Here is an 18,444-nt window from a genome sequence, read left to right as displayed (position 1 = left end):
CGTCCGTCCGTCTGGCTGGCTGTCCATGTAAACCTTGTGCGCAAGGTACAGGTCGCAATTTTCAAGATAATTGGATGAAATTTGGCACGCACGTTTTATTTGACCTAAGGACGAAGCCTATTGAAAATGGTTAAAATCGGTCCATTATTTCACCTAGCCCCCATACAACAGAACCTCCGAAAAGGGCTTCTGAGCTCATAATTATGTTAAATATACAGATATATCGATAAAATACGGCACAACTAAGTTTTATAGAAGTCTTGATGACCCTGCCAAATTTCATAAAGATCGGGCCACATTTGACCCTAGCTCCCATACAAAGTCCCCTTCAGAAAATTACTTGAATGTCCCAAATTAGCTTATAAACACAAATATCGCGATGAAATTCAGCACAATAAAATATTATGTCAATATAAATATATTCACAAAATTTTATCGGGCTTGGTCCATATTTGCCCCTAGCCCCCATATAAAGCCTCTTTCAGAAAATTAGTTTTTCATCCATAAATTGCTTAAATGTATCGGAACAAGGGAATATTGAAGATAAATGCTTTATTATGAAAAATAAATCACATTTAATATTCATAACTGGTGAGGGTATCATATGGTCGGCCACGCCCGACTATACTTTCTTACTTGTTTTAATTCGGCTTTTGTTGCGTCGATTGGTTTTGCGTTTGTCAGGTTAACATACTCGAGCTACCTTCCGTTTAAAGCTATTACTTTCGCCCTTTCGTTGCCGACTACTCCCGAGCGGCCTGGTACCCATATGATGTAAACCTTACCTCTGGGAGTTTATTCAGTTAAAGCTTTCTTACAATCCAATATGGTCTTAGATTTAATTTTTATCACCTAATATCGCCCTAATTGCCTTCTGGCTGTCGGTAAATATATTAAGGCTGTGCGCGCGATATTTGTTCTAATCCAATTTACGCATTCCGTTGTTGCTCGGACTTCTGCCTGGAAGCTTGTGTTATGATTAGGTAAACGGTGGTATATTTCTGTTTCTGGGTCTTCAATATAGAACTCCAGCCCCAATGGATTCCTACTTTTATTTGCTCTTATGTTCTGTTTGACCAGGACATTCTATCTGGGATCAGCGTTTCAAAGTTTCCGACATATTCTGTATCTGGTATGCGATCAGGCACGTGCGATGATTGTGTATAACCTTCCAATGTGTACAGTATACATTGATGACGTGTCCTATAACTGCTTTTGGCCAGTTCGCCTAAAGTAAATAGCCGTTCGGCTGTAAGCGCCAATGGGTGGAATATCTAGCAACGTTCCCAGAGACTTGGTTGAGGTAGTACACATGTCACCTTTTGTTTAAAATCAAACAAGATTTGATATTTGAATAGAAATGGGAAAAGGTTTATATGGATATTCTTTGGTTTATATGTTTCAAATATTTTTTCAGAATAATAAAATGCTCAAAATAGTGAAGTACTCCAACATTTTCCCTCATATTGGTTTAACTGTAAGTTTTCCAACCGGATTGCAGATATTATACTGATGGAACAAATCATTCAAAATACAATAAAATTTGTAATTTATTGTTCTTAGTAGCTTTCTGAAATATGCCTTATGTTTAATAATCTGCCAATTACCAGTGCTCCAAATTGAACAACGTTCCCTTTAACAATGTCGAACCTGTACAACACTTATCTTTTGTAACCTGTCTCTTGTAAAGAGTGTTCAACTTGCATTTTACTCTGTTTGTATCCAGGTCCAAACATTGCCGAGATTCTTTCATTAAATTACAAAAACTACCCGTCCACTAGAAAGAATTACCTCTGATGTTATTGGACCTACAGGAACAGTTCGAAATAATTTGTGTAATTCATTGGCGATTTTACTCACTTCTCAATAATGAAGAATAAAAAGGTATGGAATATGGAAACATTAGAAAAGTTATGCTGGGGTATGGGATGAGGATGAAGTGAAAATACCCTGATAACGTCCATATGTCTGATTTTCAAATCTGTTTAATTCTGTTTTGATTATTGATAATGCTAATTAATTTTATAGAGCTGTAAACGAAGAAGTGAAAGAAACATGTGGAAAATTTCAAACGTTCAAACACTACAATATAACTTTAATCAAAATGGGTCTTTAAAATAAAAACTAATATAAACCTATAAGGCCCACTTCAGAAGAAAGGAGTAAATTACAATGCTCTCCTGTTACCGAAATATTTGCTATTGTTGTAAAGAATAATATAACTATGTATCATTCAAAAGTACAATTGTACACCAATGACCCATTTTGTACAGTTTGAAATTAATTTCCTTATTGAAATAATAATCTAAAATTGCACTTTTGGCTCAAAGTACAAAGAAAGTCATTCGATAAATTCTGAAGAGGAAAAATATAATTATTGTTTTTATTCTTTTATATGAATTTTCTATGGTCTGGTCTATAAAGTAGTCTAGCGACTAGTCTATTATGTAGCCTTTTCGTTATTTACCGACCATCTATATAGTCTTTAGTGTCTAGTCTATAGACTATTCTATTATCTAGTTTATAGACAACTCTAAAAAAATCTAAATAATCTTTAAACACAAGGTGTCGATGTTTGGTGGACTGCACTAAACAAAAGCTCTGAAGGCCTTATTCATAAAAAAGTTTTGATTTTATTCACTTTGCTAAACTGGATGCATTGGCCAGAAAATTAGCATTACATATAGCGCTTGTAAACATATAGATGAGGCACCAAATCTCATTGATAACATTGACTATTGCTAGAGAAACTTCAATTTCATAATCTCGGAAATCACAACACTGGAGGAAGGCCTCTGTCTTTCTGTATATACAAAAGCATTCAAATGGAGTGTTGTTTCCATCTCAAAATTTGGGTAAAAGTCACATTCATGATATCACAGAATAATCGAATATTTACCAATAGTCAAAGTTAAATCCCTAACAGGTATGTATACCACATCAAGATTGGTCCTGGATGACGATATAGACATTGATCAATTCAGCGGAACTAGCAAGATGGACTAATGAACTGTCTTGTAACATAACTGAGATGATATGACCAAAATTAGATATTGAACGTATTACATATCATCTAAAACTAACTCATTCCCAGCTCAGCAACATGGTTGCCGTGATCACAGCACACGTCAAATTTGATATCCATGGTAGAAGACTAGGGATAATCTATAACGACTTCTGTAGGAGTTGTCATAAGGAAGAGGAGGAAGAATGGATTGAACAAATATCTAGTCTGTCTCTGTTCGCTTAAAATTACAAGGACAAAGATTGTCAGTATCCTCTGATTAAGCTGTTTAGCATATTGCCTTCATAATACACTACTGACACCTTCACTTTACATATTCAGCTTCGCTTCTCTACAAATATTCTCCCTTATATTACATTTAACTAAATCAATAACACTCTAACCAAACTTTAACTGTCTTTTATATTGCTTCTTCTCTGTTTCCATTTATTTTCAGGTATCACAAAGGGACCATTAGGACCCACGAGTGCTTTCTGTTAGCAGCCTGACTACATAATAATTTTCACTAATAAATATAGCAGTTTATTACTTTTATTTACAAATTAATGGATAGTAAGCAATTTTTCATAAATTTATTTATTGCTATTTTTAATAAAAAAATATTTAACAATAAGGGCATTTCCATGAAAACTCTTCTAACTTTCGCATTTTTGAAGATAATTTAAAAAAATGCATGGTCTTCTATTATACTAAAGACGAAGTATGTTGAAAATATTTAAAATCGGTCCATTATTTCACTTAGGTTCCATACAACCGGTACCTCATAGAGCTCATAATTTCTGTAAATATATTAGTATTTATACAAAAGATCTATATTTTATATGACCGCCAACCGTACTGCCGATTTTTGTATAAGGTAATTTTTCCGCAAATTACTTAAAAGTCCATAACTCACTTATAAACACTAGAATTGTGTTCAAACTAGTCATAAGATTTATATAAACGTAAATCCATGAGGATCGGTTCATAATATGAATATGAATTGAAGAAATAGATATCTGAACTCCTTTGGACAATTTTTGCTAGGACCAATAGGTGAAAAGTTACACTCATTTGAATAAAACCCTGTATGACCAAAAAAATTTCATCAAAATTGGAAGACATCGATTTTTAAAGTTGGGTCACTTGACACGAAATAACCCATATATTTTCAAAGGAGCAACAGGAACAACATATGTACATTAGGGTGGGCCAAAATGAAAGTTGCTGACGTTCCCACCGAAAATGAAAATTTAGTTCATTCTAAGATACCATTTCTCAAAATATATATTTGGTGAGCTGGATCAAAGTATAAAAAGGTCTTTTATTAAGGTTTTTATAATTTTTATCATATTTCTTGCAAATAAACCATATGCAAATTTAGTATCATATGAGAGGCGATTTTAATGACATAACACAATTTTGTATACAACTCCAAAATTATTACAAATGTCGTATTTTTTATGAAAATTTGTAAGTTTTTCAAAATGAAACTGAAGTTCAAGTATGTTCAACTTTTTTACAGAACTTGAGTCACATTTTTGTACTAAAAATGGATGGAAAATTCATATGTATATGAAAAACTATAAAAAAGAAAGGGATGGATAAAAAAAAAACAAAATTGTTGCCAGCATCGTGAATGTTGCTTAAAGCCAGATTCACAATGCTAGCAACATTTTCACGGGGTGTTCACAATACTAGCAACCAATTCTTTTAAAACTCGCTATTATCTTGCATCACTATTATCACTATTATCTTATATCACTATTTGATCTTGTACACACTTTTATTAATTTTCTAATAGTTTTTCACATAATTTGTATAAAATTTCATTGATAATTTTTGATTTTAAAATTAATATAAAATAAACGTCAATAAATTTTTCATACAAAGGCTGTGTACCAAACGGTAGCAAAGTTCTATGGCAAAATAAAATTTTCTTATGGTGGAAAATATTATCACTTTTGCTGTGCCAAACGAAAACTATTTTGATTACATGAAATTTTGACAATTCTCATTAATTTCACAAGAAAATCTGTATAAAGAAACTTTTATTGATTTTTTTTTATTATTGAAATGAATTTCTTCAATCACAAATGTATTATAGACTAAAATTATAAAATATTTTATTTTTTGGATTTTCAAATTTTTCTTTTCATTTGTCAAAAATTTATGTTCAACTTTTTCACAGAACTTGAGTTAAAGTTTTGTACTAAAAGTTAAAGGAAAATATATGAAAAACAAGTAAGAAATTATAGTCGGGCGAGGCCGACCATATAATACCCTACACCTGTTACAAAAATAAAATGTGATTTAGTTTTCATAATAAAGCATTTAAGTTGACTTGTGTCAGATACATATACTTAAGCCATTTATTGTTGAATAAAATTGTTGACATTTAAGTCAAATTTTGAAGGGGGATTTGTATAGGGGCTATGGTCAAATGAGACCCTATAATTATAAAATTCATGCGAGTCATCAAGGCTAGTATAGTACTTGGTTTTGCAGCTTTTTGTCGAGATACGAGTATATTAAACATAATTATAAACTTAAAATCCCTATTCGTCGTTTTCAGTTGTATGGGGTCTAGGTGAAATAATGGACCGATGTTAACCATTTTCAATAAGCTTCGTCTCCGGTACCATAGAAGATCATGTGCCAAATTTCATTGAATTATCTTCAAAATTGCGACCTGTAGTTTGATTACAAGGTTTATAAGCCCTATTCGGGGGTTCAGTTGTATGGGGGCTAGATGAGAAAATGGTCCGATTTTAACCATTTTCAATAGGCTTCGTCTCTGGGACAATAGAAGATCATGTGCCAAATTTCATTGAATTATCTTCAAAATTGAGACCTGTAGTTTGATTACAAGGTTTACAAGCCCTATTCGGGGGCTCAGTTGTATGGGGGCTAGGTGAAATAATGGACCAATATTAACCATTTTCAATAGGCTTCGTCCCTGGGCCAATAGAAGATCATGTGCCAAATTTCATTGAATTATCTTCAAAATTGCGACCTGTAGTTTGATTACAAGGTTTACATTGTCGGACAGACGGACGGACGGACGGACGGACAGACGGACGGACATAGCTAAATCGACTCAGAAAATGATTCTAAGCCGATTGGTATACTTTAAGGTGGGTATAGGACCAATATTATTGTGCGTTACAAACATCAGCACAAATCCAATATACCCTCCCCACTAAAGTGGTGTAGGGTATAACTATAAAAAGAAAGGGATGGATAAAAAACAAAATTGTTGCTAGCATTGTAAATGTTGCTTAATTGAAATTATTTCATTATAAACATCATATCGTCACCTAAAACGCAAATGACTCTATCTAACATTTTTAAAATTTTACAGGAGAAGCAAAAAACTATTCAAATTGAAAAGTTTATTTCTATCAACGCGATTTATTTGTAGTAAATAAACAAATTGTTTAATAGTGAAACCTATCATATATAAAAATGGATAAATTGGACTTTTTACCTTTTTATTGCTCATTTAAAATAATTTACGAGATGTCAATTAATTTTTTAAAAAATATCATATTTAAAACATTTTATAAATACCCAAAAAAAGATTGAAAAAAAGAAATATACCTGGTATTTACCCAAACATTGGGTAAATACCGGCTAGAATCCCATCTATACAAATTAGTTGTATTCTATAATAATACAATTTCACTTCCGAATAACTTCCAAAAAAAGAGCATAAAAATTTCTTCTTGAGAATGACTTCAGAAGTAGTGAATTTGGAATCAAATAAGGACATCCCTCCTATGACTAGCCTGTGTTAAAATCATCCCTTCATCAGGTTTTTTTCAGTACTTTCGTGGAGTAAATTCTATTTCTTTTTCGCTTCTTTGGAAGTTCTTTTTTTGCTGGGTATATTTGAGAAAATTTAAGGCAAAATTCATTACATATTTCAAGAACCGATGTAATATATTTTCTGAACTGTCAAAGTAAATATGTTTATGGTATATGCATGTGCAGTGCTAACGGTTTCAACATCTTCCATTAAGTGCAGCTGTATCAGTGATTTCATTTGTTTACTTGGCAACCACAAAATGATACTGATCCCCTACCAAAGATTAGATGGATGGTCGAGTATCAGATTGATAATGAAATGCTTTTCTAATAATTTGCATACTTTCTAGTGTAATTTTAATTACAAATATTGTCATTAGTTATCATTGTCATGTATTGGAAACGGTGTCGATTACAATATTTCTAACTGCGCCATCTATTAACGAGTAGTATAGATAAAACAACAACTGTCATCAACAGCTGTCATCGGTAAGATTTGACAATTTGTTTTTCTTCTTCTTGCAATTTTTTAATGTATTTTTTGTGAATTTTCGCTATTGTAGAATAAATTATTTTTGTTGATGATTAATATTTACATAAATTACAATTTGTTTATGAAATAGTGATAAAAATAATAATACACTAGATCTGTGGAAAATAATTGGCCTCATTTATTCTTGTGCACTAAATTGCACAAACACGAATAAATAACAACAATAAATAAATACAAATATTAAGGCAAGTTTAGCAAAGTTTACACAGTGTTTTACTCTAAAATCGATTTGAGACAATAGTGATGGACAGTCAGGTGAGTTTGGAGTAGAGTTTGCTGTTTTTCTTTCGTAGTTTAGTTTAATAATCAATGGTAGATAAACCTAGTGTCTAAAATTGATTGGAACGGTATTTTAGACGAAAAATTAGATTTTTACTTGTAATTAATGAAAACGTTGACGGGTAATATCTTGGATGGGATGATTTCTTTCAGTAATATTTTATTGCATGACCTTGTAATTTATTTTTTATACCTTATAAATATGCAACACCTACGTCATTTGGAACAGAAACATTTTTAGGGACTGTTTCTTAAATGATAGTAGGGGCATATGTACATACATAATCAAATTAAAAAAATTAAAAATGAATTAATTTAAAAATACCTATATAAAATAATAAAAACATAAATGAGATATAAATTTAAAGAAAATATTCCCTAAAAACTTATAACTAAATTTTATATTTTTACAATGTTAATAAATTATGAAAAAATATGTATGTTGAACTCAATTTCTTAATAATCCGAGATATCTTCGTGCTATATCTTTAATAATTCTATAATCGGTCCACAAATAACGGAGAAAATCGGTTAAAATTTCATCATTTTTAATAACACAAAAATTTTATCATATAAATCTAATGTCAGTAGAAAACCTGGATCGGTACATATGTAACTAATCATAGCTTCAATATAAGGTCAACTTTCGATCAAATGAAACATAATTCGAACAAGTAATCAAACAAAATGAAACAATAAATTATTTCAACAACTAATTGTTTTTGTTCATTAGAACATAAAGAATTTAATCCTTTTTTCTAAATTCGCCTGTGAGATGATGTTGTTCTATAGAACAGAGTCTAAAGAAATTCTAAAAGAAAATTTTACCCAAGACATTGATCTATGGAATAGAAACTGGACAACATATAGTAAAGAATAGAATAATATCTAGAGTGGAAACTTTTCTATATATCAGTTAATTATTATTTCTTTATTATAAAGTAAATAATGGAAGAGAAAATAATTTTAAAAAATTAAATGTTTTTAAATACATGTTTTTTAACCAATTACCAACTTTTTCATTATTATTTGTTTGTTTTTTAGTCATAGTACTCTCATTATTAATAAAATATTTTACAATAAAAACAACAAAACTATTTAAATTTTACTAAACAAAAAAGTTGTGAAGTATTTAGATAAAACAACCACTGATACGAAAAGCAAAAGCTCCAAAAAATATTAACAACAATTGAATATTTGATGTACGAGTATTATTGTTAGAAATTATCGCAGTTCTATGTGAAAATGACGTCAGTTGGAAGAGAACAACACGTAAAGTTCAAAACGAAAATCACTGAAAGTAATAATTGCTACAATAAATTATTAAAACACCGACAAAATCAAAATTAATAGACAGTTAATTTAATGAATTACTCACTAAATTTAATCGATTTTTTTTACAATTAAAATAATTGTATGATTTACAGGCACCAGCCGATGGACATTTATTAGATATTGTTGATAATAGGTGGCGCGAGGAAGAATTGCCATTCGATCAGATACTTGTACCGGCTGATAAATTACCTGATCCCGAGGCTGATGGTGGTGATTCCCATTTAACCTTAAGTGAACAGGTAAATTAAATTATTTAACAAATAATATTTAAAATTTTATATATGGAATTGAAATTATAGGAACAAAAATGGACTGATTTAGCATTGGGTTCATTAGCACCTGAATCATCACTAAATGATCAACTAAATTTAACAACATTTTAAATATTATTGAAGAACAAAGTAAAACAAATTTTTGCTTTCTAATTATTGGAATAGTTTAACTTATCCCAAAAATAAAAATATAATAAACAAAATCAAACACTGACAATATGAGTGCAAATCAAAATCTTCATTCGATGACCAAACTCACAGAGTTTGCTCGTGATTTTGAAGAAGAGCCAGAAACATTATTTGGTCGTTTTGTTAATAAAATACAAAATGCTTACAATCAATCATACAATACGGTAAATGATTTATCCAGTGTCAATCCCCCTCAATCGCCCACATCTTCCGCTTCTCCTAATACAACAAAGTCAGTATTTTATGCCGACGTAAATGCCCAACCAGATAATTCAACGATAACTCGAGATAGTTCATCATCTAGTATTAATTCAAATGCTGTGTATCAAACTAAAAGCCATAGCGCTGTTGGCGAAAGTTCATCTAATACGGCAGATGATAGTAGTTCGGTGGGAAAGTGTGATACCTTACCCATGGAAGGACATGAGGGTCGAACTATGGTTAATGTTTTAAAACGCATGAGATCTATGATGGCTTCTAAAAATAATGTAAGAAAATTCTATAACAATCCACTGTCAATTACTTATTTTTCCTATTTAGGATTTGCGTAACTATAAAGACACCGATTTGCATAGATTCTGGATGCCAGATTCTAAAGCCAAAGAATGTTATGATTGCACACAAAAGTTTTCAACATTTCGACGCAAACATCATTGTCGCCTATGCGGTCAAATATTTTGCTCAAAATGCTGCAATCAGGTGGTACCGGGAAAGATTATAATGTGCTCTGGTATGTTTAATTTAACATTCCTATAAAGAATTTTAATATAATTAGTTTATTATTGTTTAGGAGAATTAAAGGTTTGCAACTATTGTTCAAAAATTGTTCTCAGCTATCTACGTTCACCCAACATAACGAAAGATTTAAATTCTGATTTACAAGCTTTACAACAAGATCTAACAAGTAAATTGGAAACAAATAACGATGTTGAGCCGGCAAATTTAATAGCGGAACCAACACGTTCACAATTAGAACGTAAAGTTTCCGTGGGCTATCAAGAGGAACGTTTTGCTGCCCATCAACCTTCCATTAGTTTGACAATGGATGATCGTAAAAACATACTGCAACAATCAAACTCGCTGATTACACTACACGAAGAAATGCGCAAAGTCTTACCAGCACAAAACTGTGGAGTAGAACTGATTGAGTTCCTCAATACTAATCACAAGTCTTCAAACAAAGTACAAGCTGTCGCAATTTTGAATGCTATGTTAGATGCTGGCTTTATACAACCGATTGTCACTGATTCAGAGGAGACAGAATTCGATGAAAATTTACATTATCGTTTTGTCAGCGTGCTACCAAGGTAAACATTTTTATATATTTCTATAGGGTAAATATCATAACATTATTTTTCACAGACAAGCTTTAGAAGCCATAAATTTCATGGAAATAAATCCAACTGAAGAAACTCTTAGTCCGCAGTTTGAGCAATTTGGCATTGAACCACATCCACCTAAATCTCTTGATTCTTCCTTTAATCTTAAATCAACGCGTGATGTAGAATTAGACAATTCTATGCACACTACGACCTCAAAACTGCTAGAATCATACTGTGATCATGAGGAGCAATTGCTAACACAAATGCTAAGGACCTTTCAGTTGGATTTACAATGGGCTAAGGTTCTAAATCCTTTGTGTTGTCGTGCGGCAAATCATTTCAAACCGGAATACTGCACTAATGAGTTAATGGATATAAGAAACTATGTAAATTTCAAGAAGGTGCCTGGTGGCAAGCGTTTGGAGTGCACCATTGTAGGCGGTGTGGTATTTTCGAAGAACGTGGCTCACAAGGACATGGCAACGAGAGTGGAACAGCCGCAAATATTGCTATTACAATGCCCCATTGTTTACGAGCGCATTGAGGGTAAATTTGTAAGTATATCGACTGTTTTATTGCAAGAGAAGGAGTACTTGAGAAACGTTTGTGCGCGTATAATGAGCTTCAAACCCAATGTTGTGTTGGTGCATAAAAACGTTGCCGGTGTAGCCCAGGATATATTGAGATCAAATGGCATTACCTTAGTTTTGGATGTTAAACTTTCAGTTATGGATCGTTTGGCACGCACTTTGCAATGTGATGTTCTCACCAGCATTGAAGGTAACATTTCCCAACCAAAGCTGGGTAAATGTGATGCATTCTATATACGCAACTATAATGATGGCATGGGCGCAACAAAGACATTGATGTTCTTTGAGAAATTACAAAGTCCCAGGGGTTTCACTTGCCTTTTGAGAGGTGGCTCCAATAAAGAGTTGGCTAAAGTCAAAAAAGTTGCCTCATTTTTGGTATATGCACGTTATAATTGGCGTTTAGAAATGTCATTTCTGCTGGATGAGTTTGCTGAACCTCTTACACCCAAACCACCCATATTTGATTCCAAAGAAACAAGTCCTGCTGATGAAAATGCCAATATAAATGAATCCAATATCGATATAATTCAACAGAACAATGATGAAGACGAAGAAGTACCACAATTACGTTCGGCCATTACAACGTCTTCCAATAAACCACGTCCAGTTGTAGCTGAACGCAAATCCGAAGAGAAAATTCTAACCACTGCCACCGATGTATCGGCAGATTTCACGGATCCTCTACGTTCTGCTGAATCTAAAATTTCACCCGACAATTCACATAATCTTCAATTGGCCGTCGAACATCGTTACGATAATCGTTTTCGTAGTGCTCTTAGTTCCACTTTATTATCGGTTAGTCCATTCCTTACGTTTCCCTTGCCCTACTTGGAAACCGAACAGGGTCGCAAGTGTCCATTGCGTATTTTATTTCCCGCTGAATTATACTATTCGAAACTATGGTCGAATGCAAATTCAGCAAATTACAATTATGAACGCTTGGAAAGTGCCGAAATAATTCCAACTGATGTTGAACAATTAGAACTGAATCCATCGCATGAGTTCCTTAAACTAAAAATAACCACACCCATTGATAATCGTGAAATACAAACTCTGCTGGCAGAGTTTAGAGCGTATGGTGGAAAGTATCCGAAAAGACCAAGATGTAAGTATATCGAAGTTATCTATAGACGCATTATTTTGCTTTATTAAATAAGATACTTTTGTTAATTCAAAATACATACTTCAAGATACTTTTGTTAATTATGTATATGTATTCTTCTCAACTTCTAAATCAATTTTGTTGTTTTAAAAGCGAAAATTTTCCATTTCCATTATAGTTGGTAGCATGATTACTAAAACAAACTTCTCTTTTTTCTTATATTTAAAGTATTCAAATTCCTTAAAGGACGCAAAGAAGTTAAAAGTCAAATGTCACAAAAAGTTCAAGAGGAAAACGTTTACAAGGATGCATTAGATATCGAAAACCACCAACGATTACCAGTATTATTTTGTAGTTTCTTTTTCAATCCAAAAGGTGCATCGTCGTTTTGTGCCCCACCAACACTATTGGATATGAAATTCTATGGCCAGCAAGATATCATGTTGGGCCAGTTCTTACAACGTTATTGCTGTCGTCTATCGTCGATATGCACACGATGCAACCTACCGATGCTGGGTCATACCAGACGTTACGTACACTCAATGGGCTGTGTTAAAGTGTTCTTAAGCGAAGACAATACCAAGTCAGATCTAAATAGTATATATTTTACAGCCTGGTGTAGTATATGTAATGAGGTTACACCCAGCGTTCCACTTTCGGAAACTACAAAATGTCTGTCGTTGGCTAAATACTTGGAATTGCGTTTCCATGGTCATGCCTATAGGAAACGATCGGTAGCGGATGAAAGCGGTTTAGGGGCTAAAACCAAATGCCAGCATTCTTTGCATCGTGATTATGTCCATCAGTTCAGTTATCGTGGCGTGGCAGCTAAATTTCAATATACTCCCTTGGAGACTTGGGAAATTGCTTTGCCATTACTCACCTTGAATTTACATCCACCCAAGGCATTTAGTCGTTTTGAAGTTTTGGAAGAAGTTAAAAACTTTTCTATGAAAGGCCATGAAGTTTATACACGTATACACGAACGCATAGCCGATTTGGCTACAGAAGATGAAAACTCACCTTTAGTATCTAGTTTAAAAACGATTTTAAGTAAAGATCAATTCATTTTCAAACAGCACGTGGAAATAATACAAACTTTATTAACGGAAAATAAGGCCAGTCCCTATGACATAAACGATGCATTATTAATGTCCAAAAGGGTCTTGGCCGAAAGTATAGAGCAATGGGGACCACGTCTACACGAAATGGCAGTAGCTCAAAAGTTGGCAGCTAAACAAGGACATGATTCAGGACACCATCAGGCTGTAGATGCTGGTATGATTTGTACCGAAGATCTGCGTTCAGAACATTCCGATATTTCGCCAACTGCAACACAAACTCCGGATACCCCACGTCTTTTAGGAAATGAAGATACGCTAGATACTACTTCCAATACGAATGAAACACCAACTAGTGCTACAGACAAGAGTTCAACAGATTCGCATTTTGTTATGCCCTCAGTAGCGACAACAACAGTACCTCCTTCGTCCGATAAGAAAACGATCAAAAAAATGCTTACCCAATTATTACCCTCAACAGGTCCGGTTAATCTTTTACAATCGCCTTTTAGTAATTTAGAACATTATACTCTACCATTGGGCGCATTCCCAATGGTGGTACATGATCATGATTTCAGTTCCATAATTGCTTATTGTTTGACTTCTCAGGAATACAAACGGATATTGAGTGTTTTAGCTAATCAACAGAATGCGGCTGATACCACGTCGATTTCTAGCAACTCGGGAGTTAATGTCAATCCGAGTCCTCATGTTAAAAGGAAATCACAAGAAAGGTAAGATTTTATAAATTTTGTTCTTCATATTGCCAAGCTCAAAAGAGTACTTTCAAAAATGCCAAAAAAACAAATTGCCTCTGAAAAAGCTGGTAAACTTCGAACTAACTCACCACAAGTTGAAAAAAATGGGAATAGAAGGACGTTGCTAGAATACCCATATTTCATTTCATTCACAAGTGACAAATACATTACAATTTACACTAATAATACGGCACGAAGGAGCGGACCCTAAAATGCATTTAATTTTGTGACGTAAAAATAACTTTTTCTGTTAAAAAAATAAACATTACAATTTAAAAAATGAAACACAAAATATTCCTGTCCAAAGTCGGGAATCGAACCCAAGAATATAAATTATAAGCAATTCGACTAAAATTAAAAATACTTAAATTATTTTATTTCATTATTAACAGTAGCAACGATGCCGATGACAATGGCAAAGAAAATAACACACCACCACCATCCGCCACAACGAATAACAATCAAGAAGAAGATCGCTCCAAAACAAAGACGAGCAATTCTCATATAGAAATATCTTTCCAAGATAACAATACACAATTTACATGTAAAATGTATTTTGCCAAAGAATTCGATCAAATGCGAGCACGAACAATAAAAGCTCCCAAGTTGGATAAATCATTGTACCGAGAAATCGAACAGAGTAAAAAGCGAGAAGAACTTAAGGTATCCCAAAGTAAAAATGGACCCGAAATAGAATTAGTGCGTAAACCCAGCGATGCTGGACAAAACAATACATTGGCCAGTGATTATAAATGGGAAAACTATAGTAGTAACAGCAACACAAGTAATAAAGATGACAATTCTCGTGGACAAGTCGATGCAACTGAAGAATGTCGTTATTATTTTGCACGTTCTCTATGCAGTAGTGTACAGTGGGAAGCCAAAGGTGGAAAATCAGGATCTCGTTTTTGCAAAACTTCCGGTAAATTTAAACTAAAAACATTTAATACTTAACATTTATTTATGCATGAGTTTTTCTTGTTTGCTTTTCTTTTTAGATGATCGTTTCGTTTTGAAAGAAATGACCAAAAGTGATATAAATAGTTTTGAAAATTTTGCGCCCAACTATTTTGATTACATAAGCAAATGTCAGCAACAAAATCAACCTACCTTATTGGCCAAAATCTTTGGCGTTTTTAAAGTAACCATAAAAAAGAAAGAGTAAGTTTTACTGGTTCCATTTATTATACTCTTATGGATTTTAATTATTTATTTTTCAGTTCATTTGTTGAAAAATCTTTGCTGGTTATGGAAAATCTTTTTTATGAATGTGATATTAAAAATAAATTCGATTTGAAAGGTTCGGAACGCAATCGCTTGGTGGATCCCATGAATCAACAACAAGGAGATATTGTTTTACTAGATGAAAATTTTGTACAAAGTATTTATATTAATTTAAATTATTAACTTTATGTTATTTAGTTTCATATTATTCTTTTCTAAGTGTCTTGGCTGAAACCCCTATATATTCTAACACACAGCAAAGTGGTTTTAAAAGATGCCATTAATCGTGATGCCTGTTTTTTGGAAAAGAATCAGGTTATGGATTATTCTTTACTGGTGGGCCTAGATGAGAAGAACGGTGTTTTAGTATTGGGTATTATTGGTATGTAAAAATCTGGTTTATACTCTTACTACCTATATATCTATATTTTTTATGCATTCTATTTTAAAGATTACATTCGTACATTTACCTTCGATAAGAAAGTTGAATCTTTTGTTAAACAAACGGGTATATTGGGTGGCATGGGTAAATTGCCCACAATTATACCACCAGAACGTTATAGATTACGTTTTGCCGATGCTATGGATCGTTATTTCTATACAGTGCCCGATCGTTGGGAAGGTCTATCGAAAATTTGACATTTAAATCTTTATTAAAGTAAAATTCTATTACACTATATCAATATGGTATTAAAATGGAAAATACTTAAAAAATATTTAGAAGTTGTACTTGAGTTTGTGAAAACCAAATTTTGATTTAATAATTAACTATAATTATTTATAATTTTTATGTTTTGAAAATAAAAAACTGTTTACAGATATTGTCAGTGTTTTAAAATTGCAACAAATAAAACAAAACTAGCACTTTGTTATATACTATATCATTATGATTGTTTTTTCTCCTATATTTTTTTTAATGTTTTGAGAAATAGAAAAAAATAAATTGTGAAAGCTTGCAATTATTATTATTATTTTTTTTTTTTTTCGAAAAATTTATTTTTTTTCCTAGACAAATATTAGTTTATAAAAAATTATTAGTTTTAATAAGAAATTGTTTTTGTGTGAAAAACAAAAGTATTATACAAAAGAGTTTATATTTCATAAAAACTACAAGGCTCCGTGTTTTCCTAAGGCTATATAACAAACCCTTTCAAGACATTACGAAAGGAGCAAAATCCTGTATCTATAAGACCCAAATACAATAACACATTGACAAGAACCCAATGCGTGACGTTAGTACGCTTAAGGGTGGGCAAAGCTATTTTCAACACTAAACACTATTTTGAGAAAAAGGAGCCCCCTAAATGTACTCTATGTGATACAATACTTACAGTTTCTCATATACTTGCCGAATGTCCGGAGTCCAAGATCAATGAACCACTGGAACGTATTCTTAACTGTGAAGATGGATCTTTTCTGGCCGCAATACAAAAAAGTTTACGAAAGCACAATATTGATTTCGAAATTTAAGATTTTTTTTATTATTATTTAAACCCAATGAGAATTTTATTAACTTCTATTTTTTTTAATTGTATTTAATTGATTTTTTTATTTTATTTTTTTTGCTTTTGGCGTTATTTAAAGCCAAATATTTTCGAAAGTCATTTTTTTTTTGTTTTTGTTAAAGTATTGATTTTATATTTTTACCAAAATTAATTTTGAACCAAATTTATTATACTCATTCCTTGTGTGATCGTTCGCTTGTAAAGACGTGTTATATTGTATCGGTCTCTATATTCTGTCTCTTTCGTGCAAGTGTCTGCGTTTATACTTATTTTTTTGTGTGAAATACCGTTTTGTCGTATACAGTTATTTTTTGGCGTCTGTTTACTGGTTGAAGATTATAGAACACATTTTTATTCACTAAATTTTTGAAATTTCATCATCATCTTATCATCAAATTCATTCTTGGAACATTGAAAAGTTAACTGGGCCTTGAAAAGGGGGAGAAGGATGGCTACGTCCGGGGGCGTCGGCCCGCCGGAGATTGACGATGACCATGGGAAGCGTATGAGGTTATCTGAGGAAGAAGCAAATCAAATGGAGGCTGACATGGAAGAGCCAGGTAAGTCGGATTCGGCCATGACAAATATTCGGACAGATATGAGAGTAAATATTGATTCGGACATTGAGAAAAATAGGGAAAAGACTTCCAATACTTCTGTGGATTATTATTATGATGTTGAGCATAAGGGCCCGTTTATAGTATATGTTGATTTATATGACGATAAAGGTATGAGGAAATACCTTAATGCCATATCAGTTTGCAAGATAATTATGGATCTCAAAATTGAGAATGTTGAGGAGGTTTCAAAGATTGGCTTCGGCAGATGCCAAATTACCTTCAGAAATTACCTAGCGGCGAACAATTTCGTAAAGGATGAACGTATTATTCAGAAGGGCTTGGATCCCAAAATTTTAGCTCATTTTGTCTCAAAGGCGGGAATTATATTTGACATCCCATTAGACATCTCTGAAGAAGAATTTTTGGAATCGGTTCAGTCACCGATTGAGATAATCAAGGTGATAAGAATCTCTAGAAAGAGGAAAAACTCTGATGGTGCCACCGAACAAATTTATTCCAAGAATATGAAGGTTATTTTTAAAGGTACACAGATCCCGAAGGAGATAAATTATGGCTACACTAAAATCAAAGTTAGTTACTACATACCTTTTGGTCAATGTTATCGTTGTTATAGGTTCAACCATTTTGCTCAACACTGCAAACAAAATTACGAACTATGTCGAAAATGTTTTAGACAACATACTATTGAGAACAACTGTTTGGATTTGAAATGTTCAAATTGCAAAGGTAACATCCCCCCTACTTTCAAGGACTGTCCAGCCAGATCCAAGGCATATGCAATAAAAAAATTGATGACGTTAGAGAATTTAACCATACAAGAGGCAAGAACAAGACTATCAAATGTGTATTCAAATAG

General features: G+C 32.7%; 1 protein-coding gene across 3 annotated transcripts; it reads left to right on the top strand.

Annotated features, from left to right (window-relative positions):
• The first annotated feature begins 7,338 nt into the window (after nt 1-7,338).
• On the top strand, nt 7,339-16,383 carry LOC119612211 (putative 1-phosphatidylinositol 3-phosphate 5-kinase). Of its 3 annotated transcripts, none has more exons than XM_037967955.1 (11): nt 9,082-9,220; nt 9,281-9,930; nt 9,983-10,172; nt 10,233-10,749; nt 10,805-12,462; nt 12,688-14,254; nt 14,674-15,200; nt 15,277-15,439; nt 15,499-15,659; nt 15,723-15,884; nt 15,954-16,383. In XM_037967955.1, the coding sequence occupies exons 2-11, from the start codon at nt 9,472-9,474 to the stop codon at nt 16,139-16,141; spliced, it is 5,592 nt and encodes a 1,863-aa protein (XP_037823883.1). In that variant the 5' UTR covers nt 9,082-9,220; nt 9,281-9,471; the 3' UTR covers nt 16,142-16,383. The 3 variants fall into 3 exon arrangements, with proteins under 3 accessions (XP_037823891.1, XP_037823883.1, XP_037823874.1); XM_037967946.1 differs by having other exon boundaries at nt 14,671-15,200; XM_037967963.1 differs by lacking the exons at nt 9,983-10,172; nt 10,233-10,749; nt 10,805-12,462; ... (4 more) ...; nt 15,723-15,884; nt 15,954-16,383 and adding an exon at nt 7,339-7,622 and having other exon boundaries at nt 9,074-9,220; nt 9,281-9,442.
• Nucleotides 16,384-18,444: the final 2,061 nt, after the last annotated feature.

Source organism: Lucilia sericata, unplaced genomic scaffold, assembly GCF_015586225.1.
Source record: "Lucilia sericata isolate MDLA Ls3-8-SP2 unplaced genomic scaffold, ASM1558622v1 Contig000034F_arrow, whole genome shotgun sequence".
Lineage (NCBI taxonomy): Eukaryota > Metazoa > Arthropoda > Insecta > Diptera > Calliphoridae > Lucilia > Lucilia sericata.
This window is presented reverse-complemented; position numbering and strand designations above follow the sequence as displayed.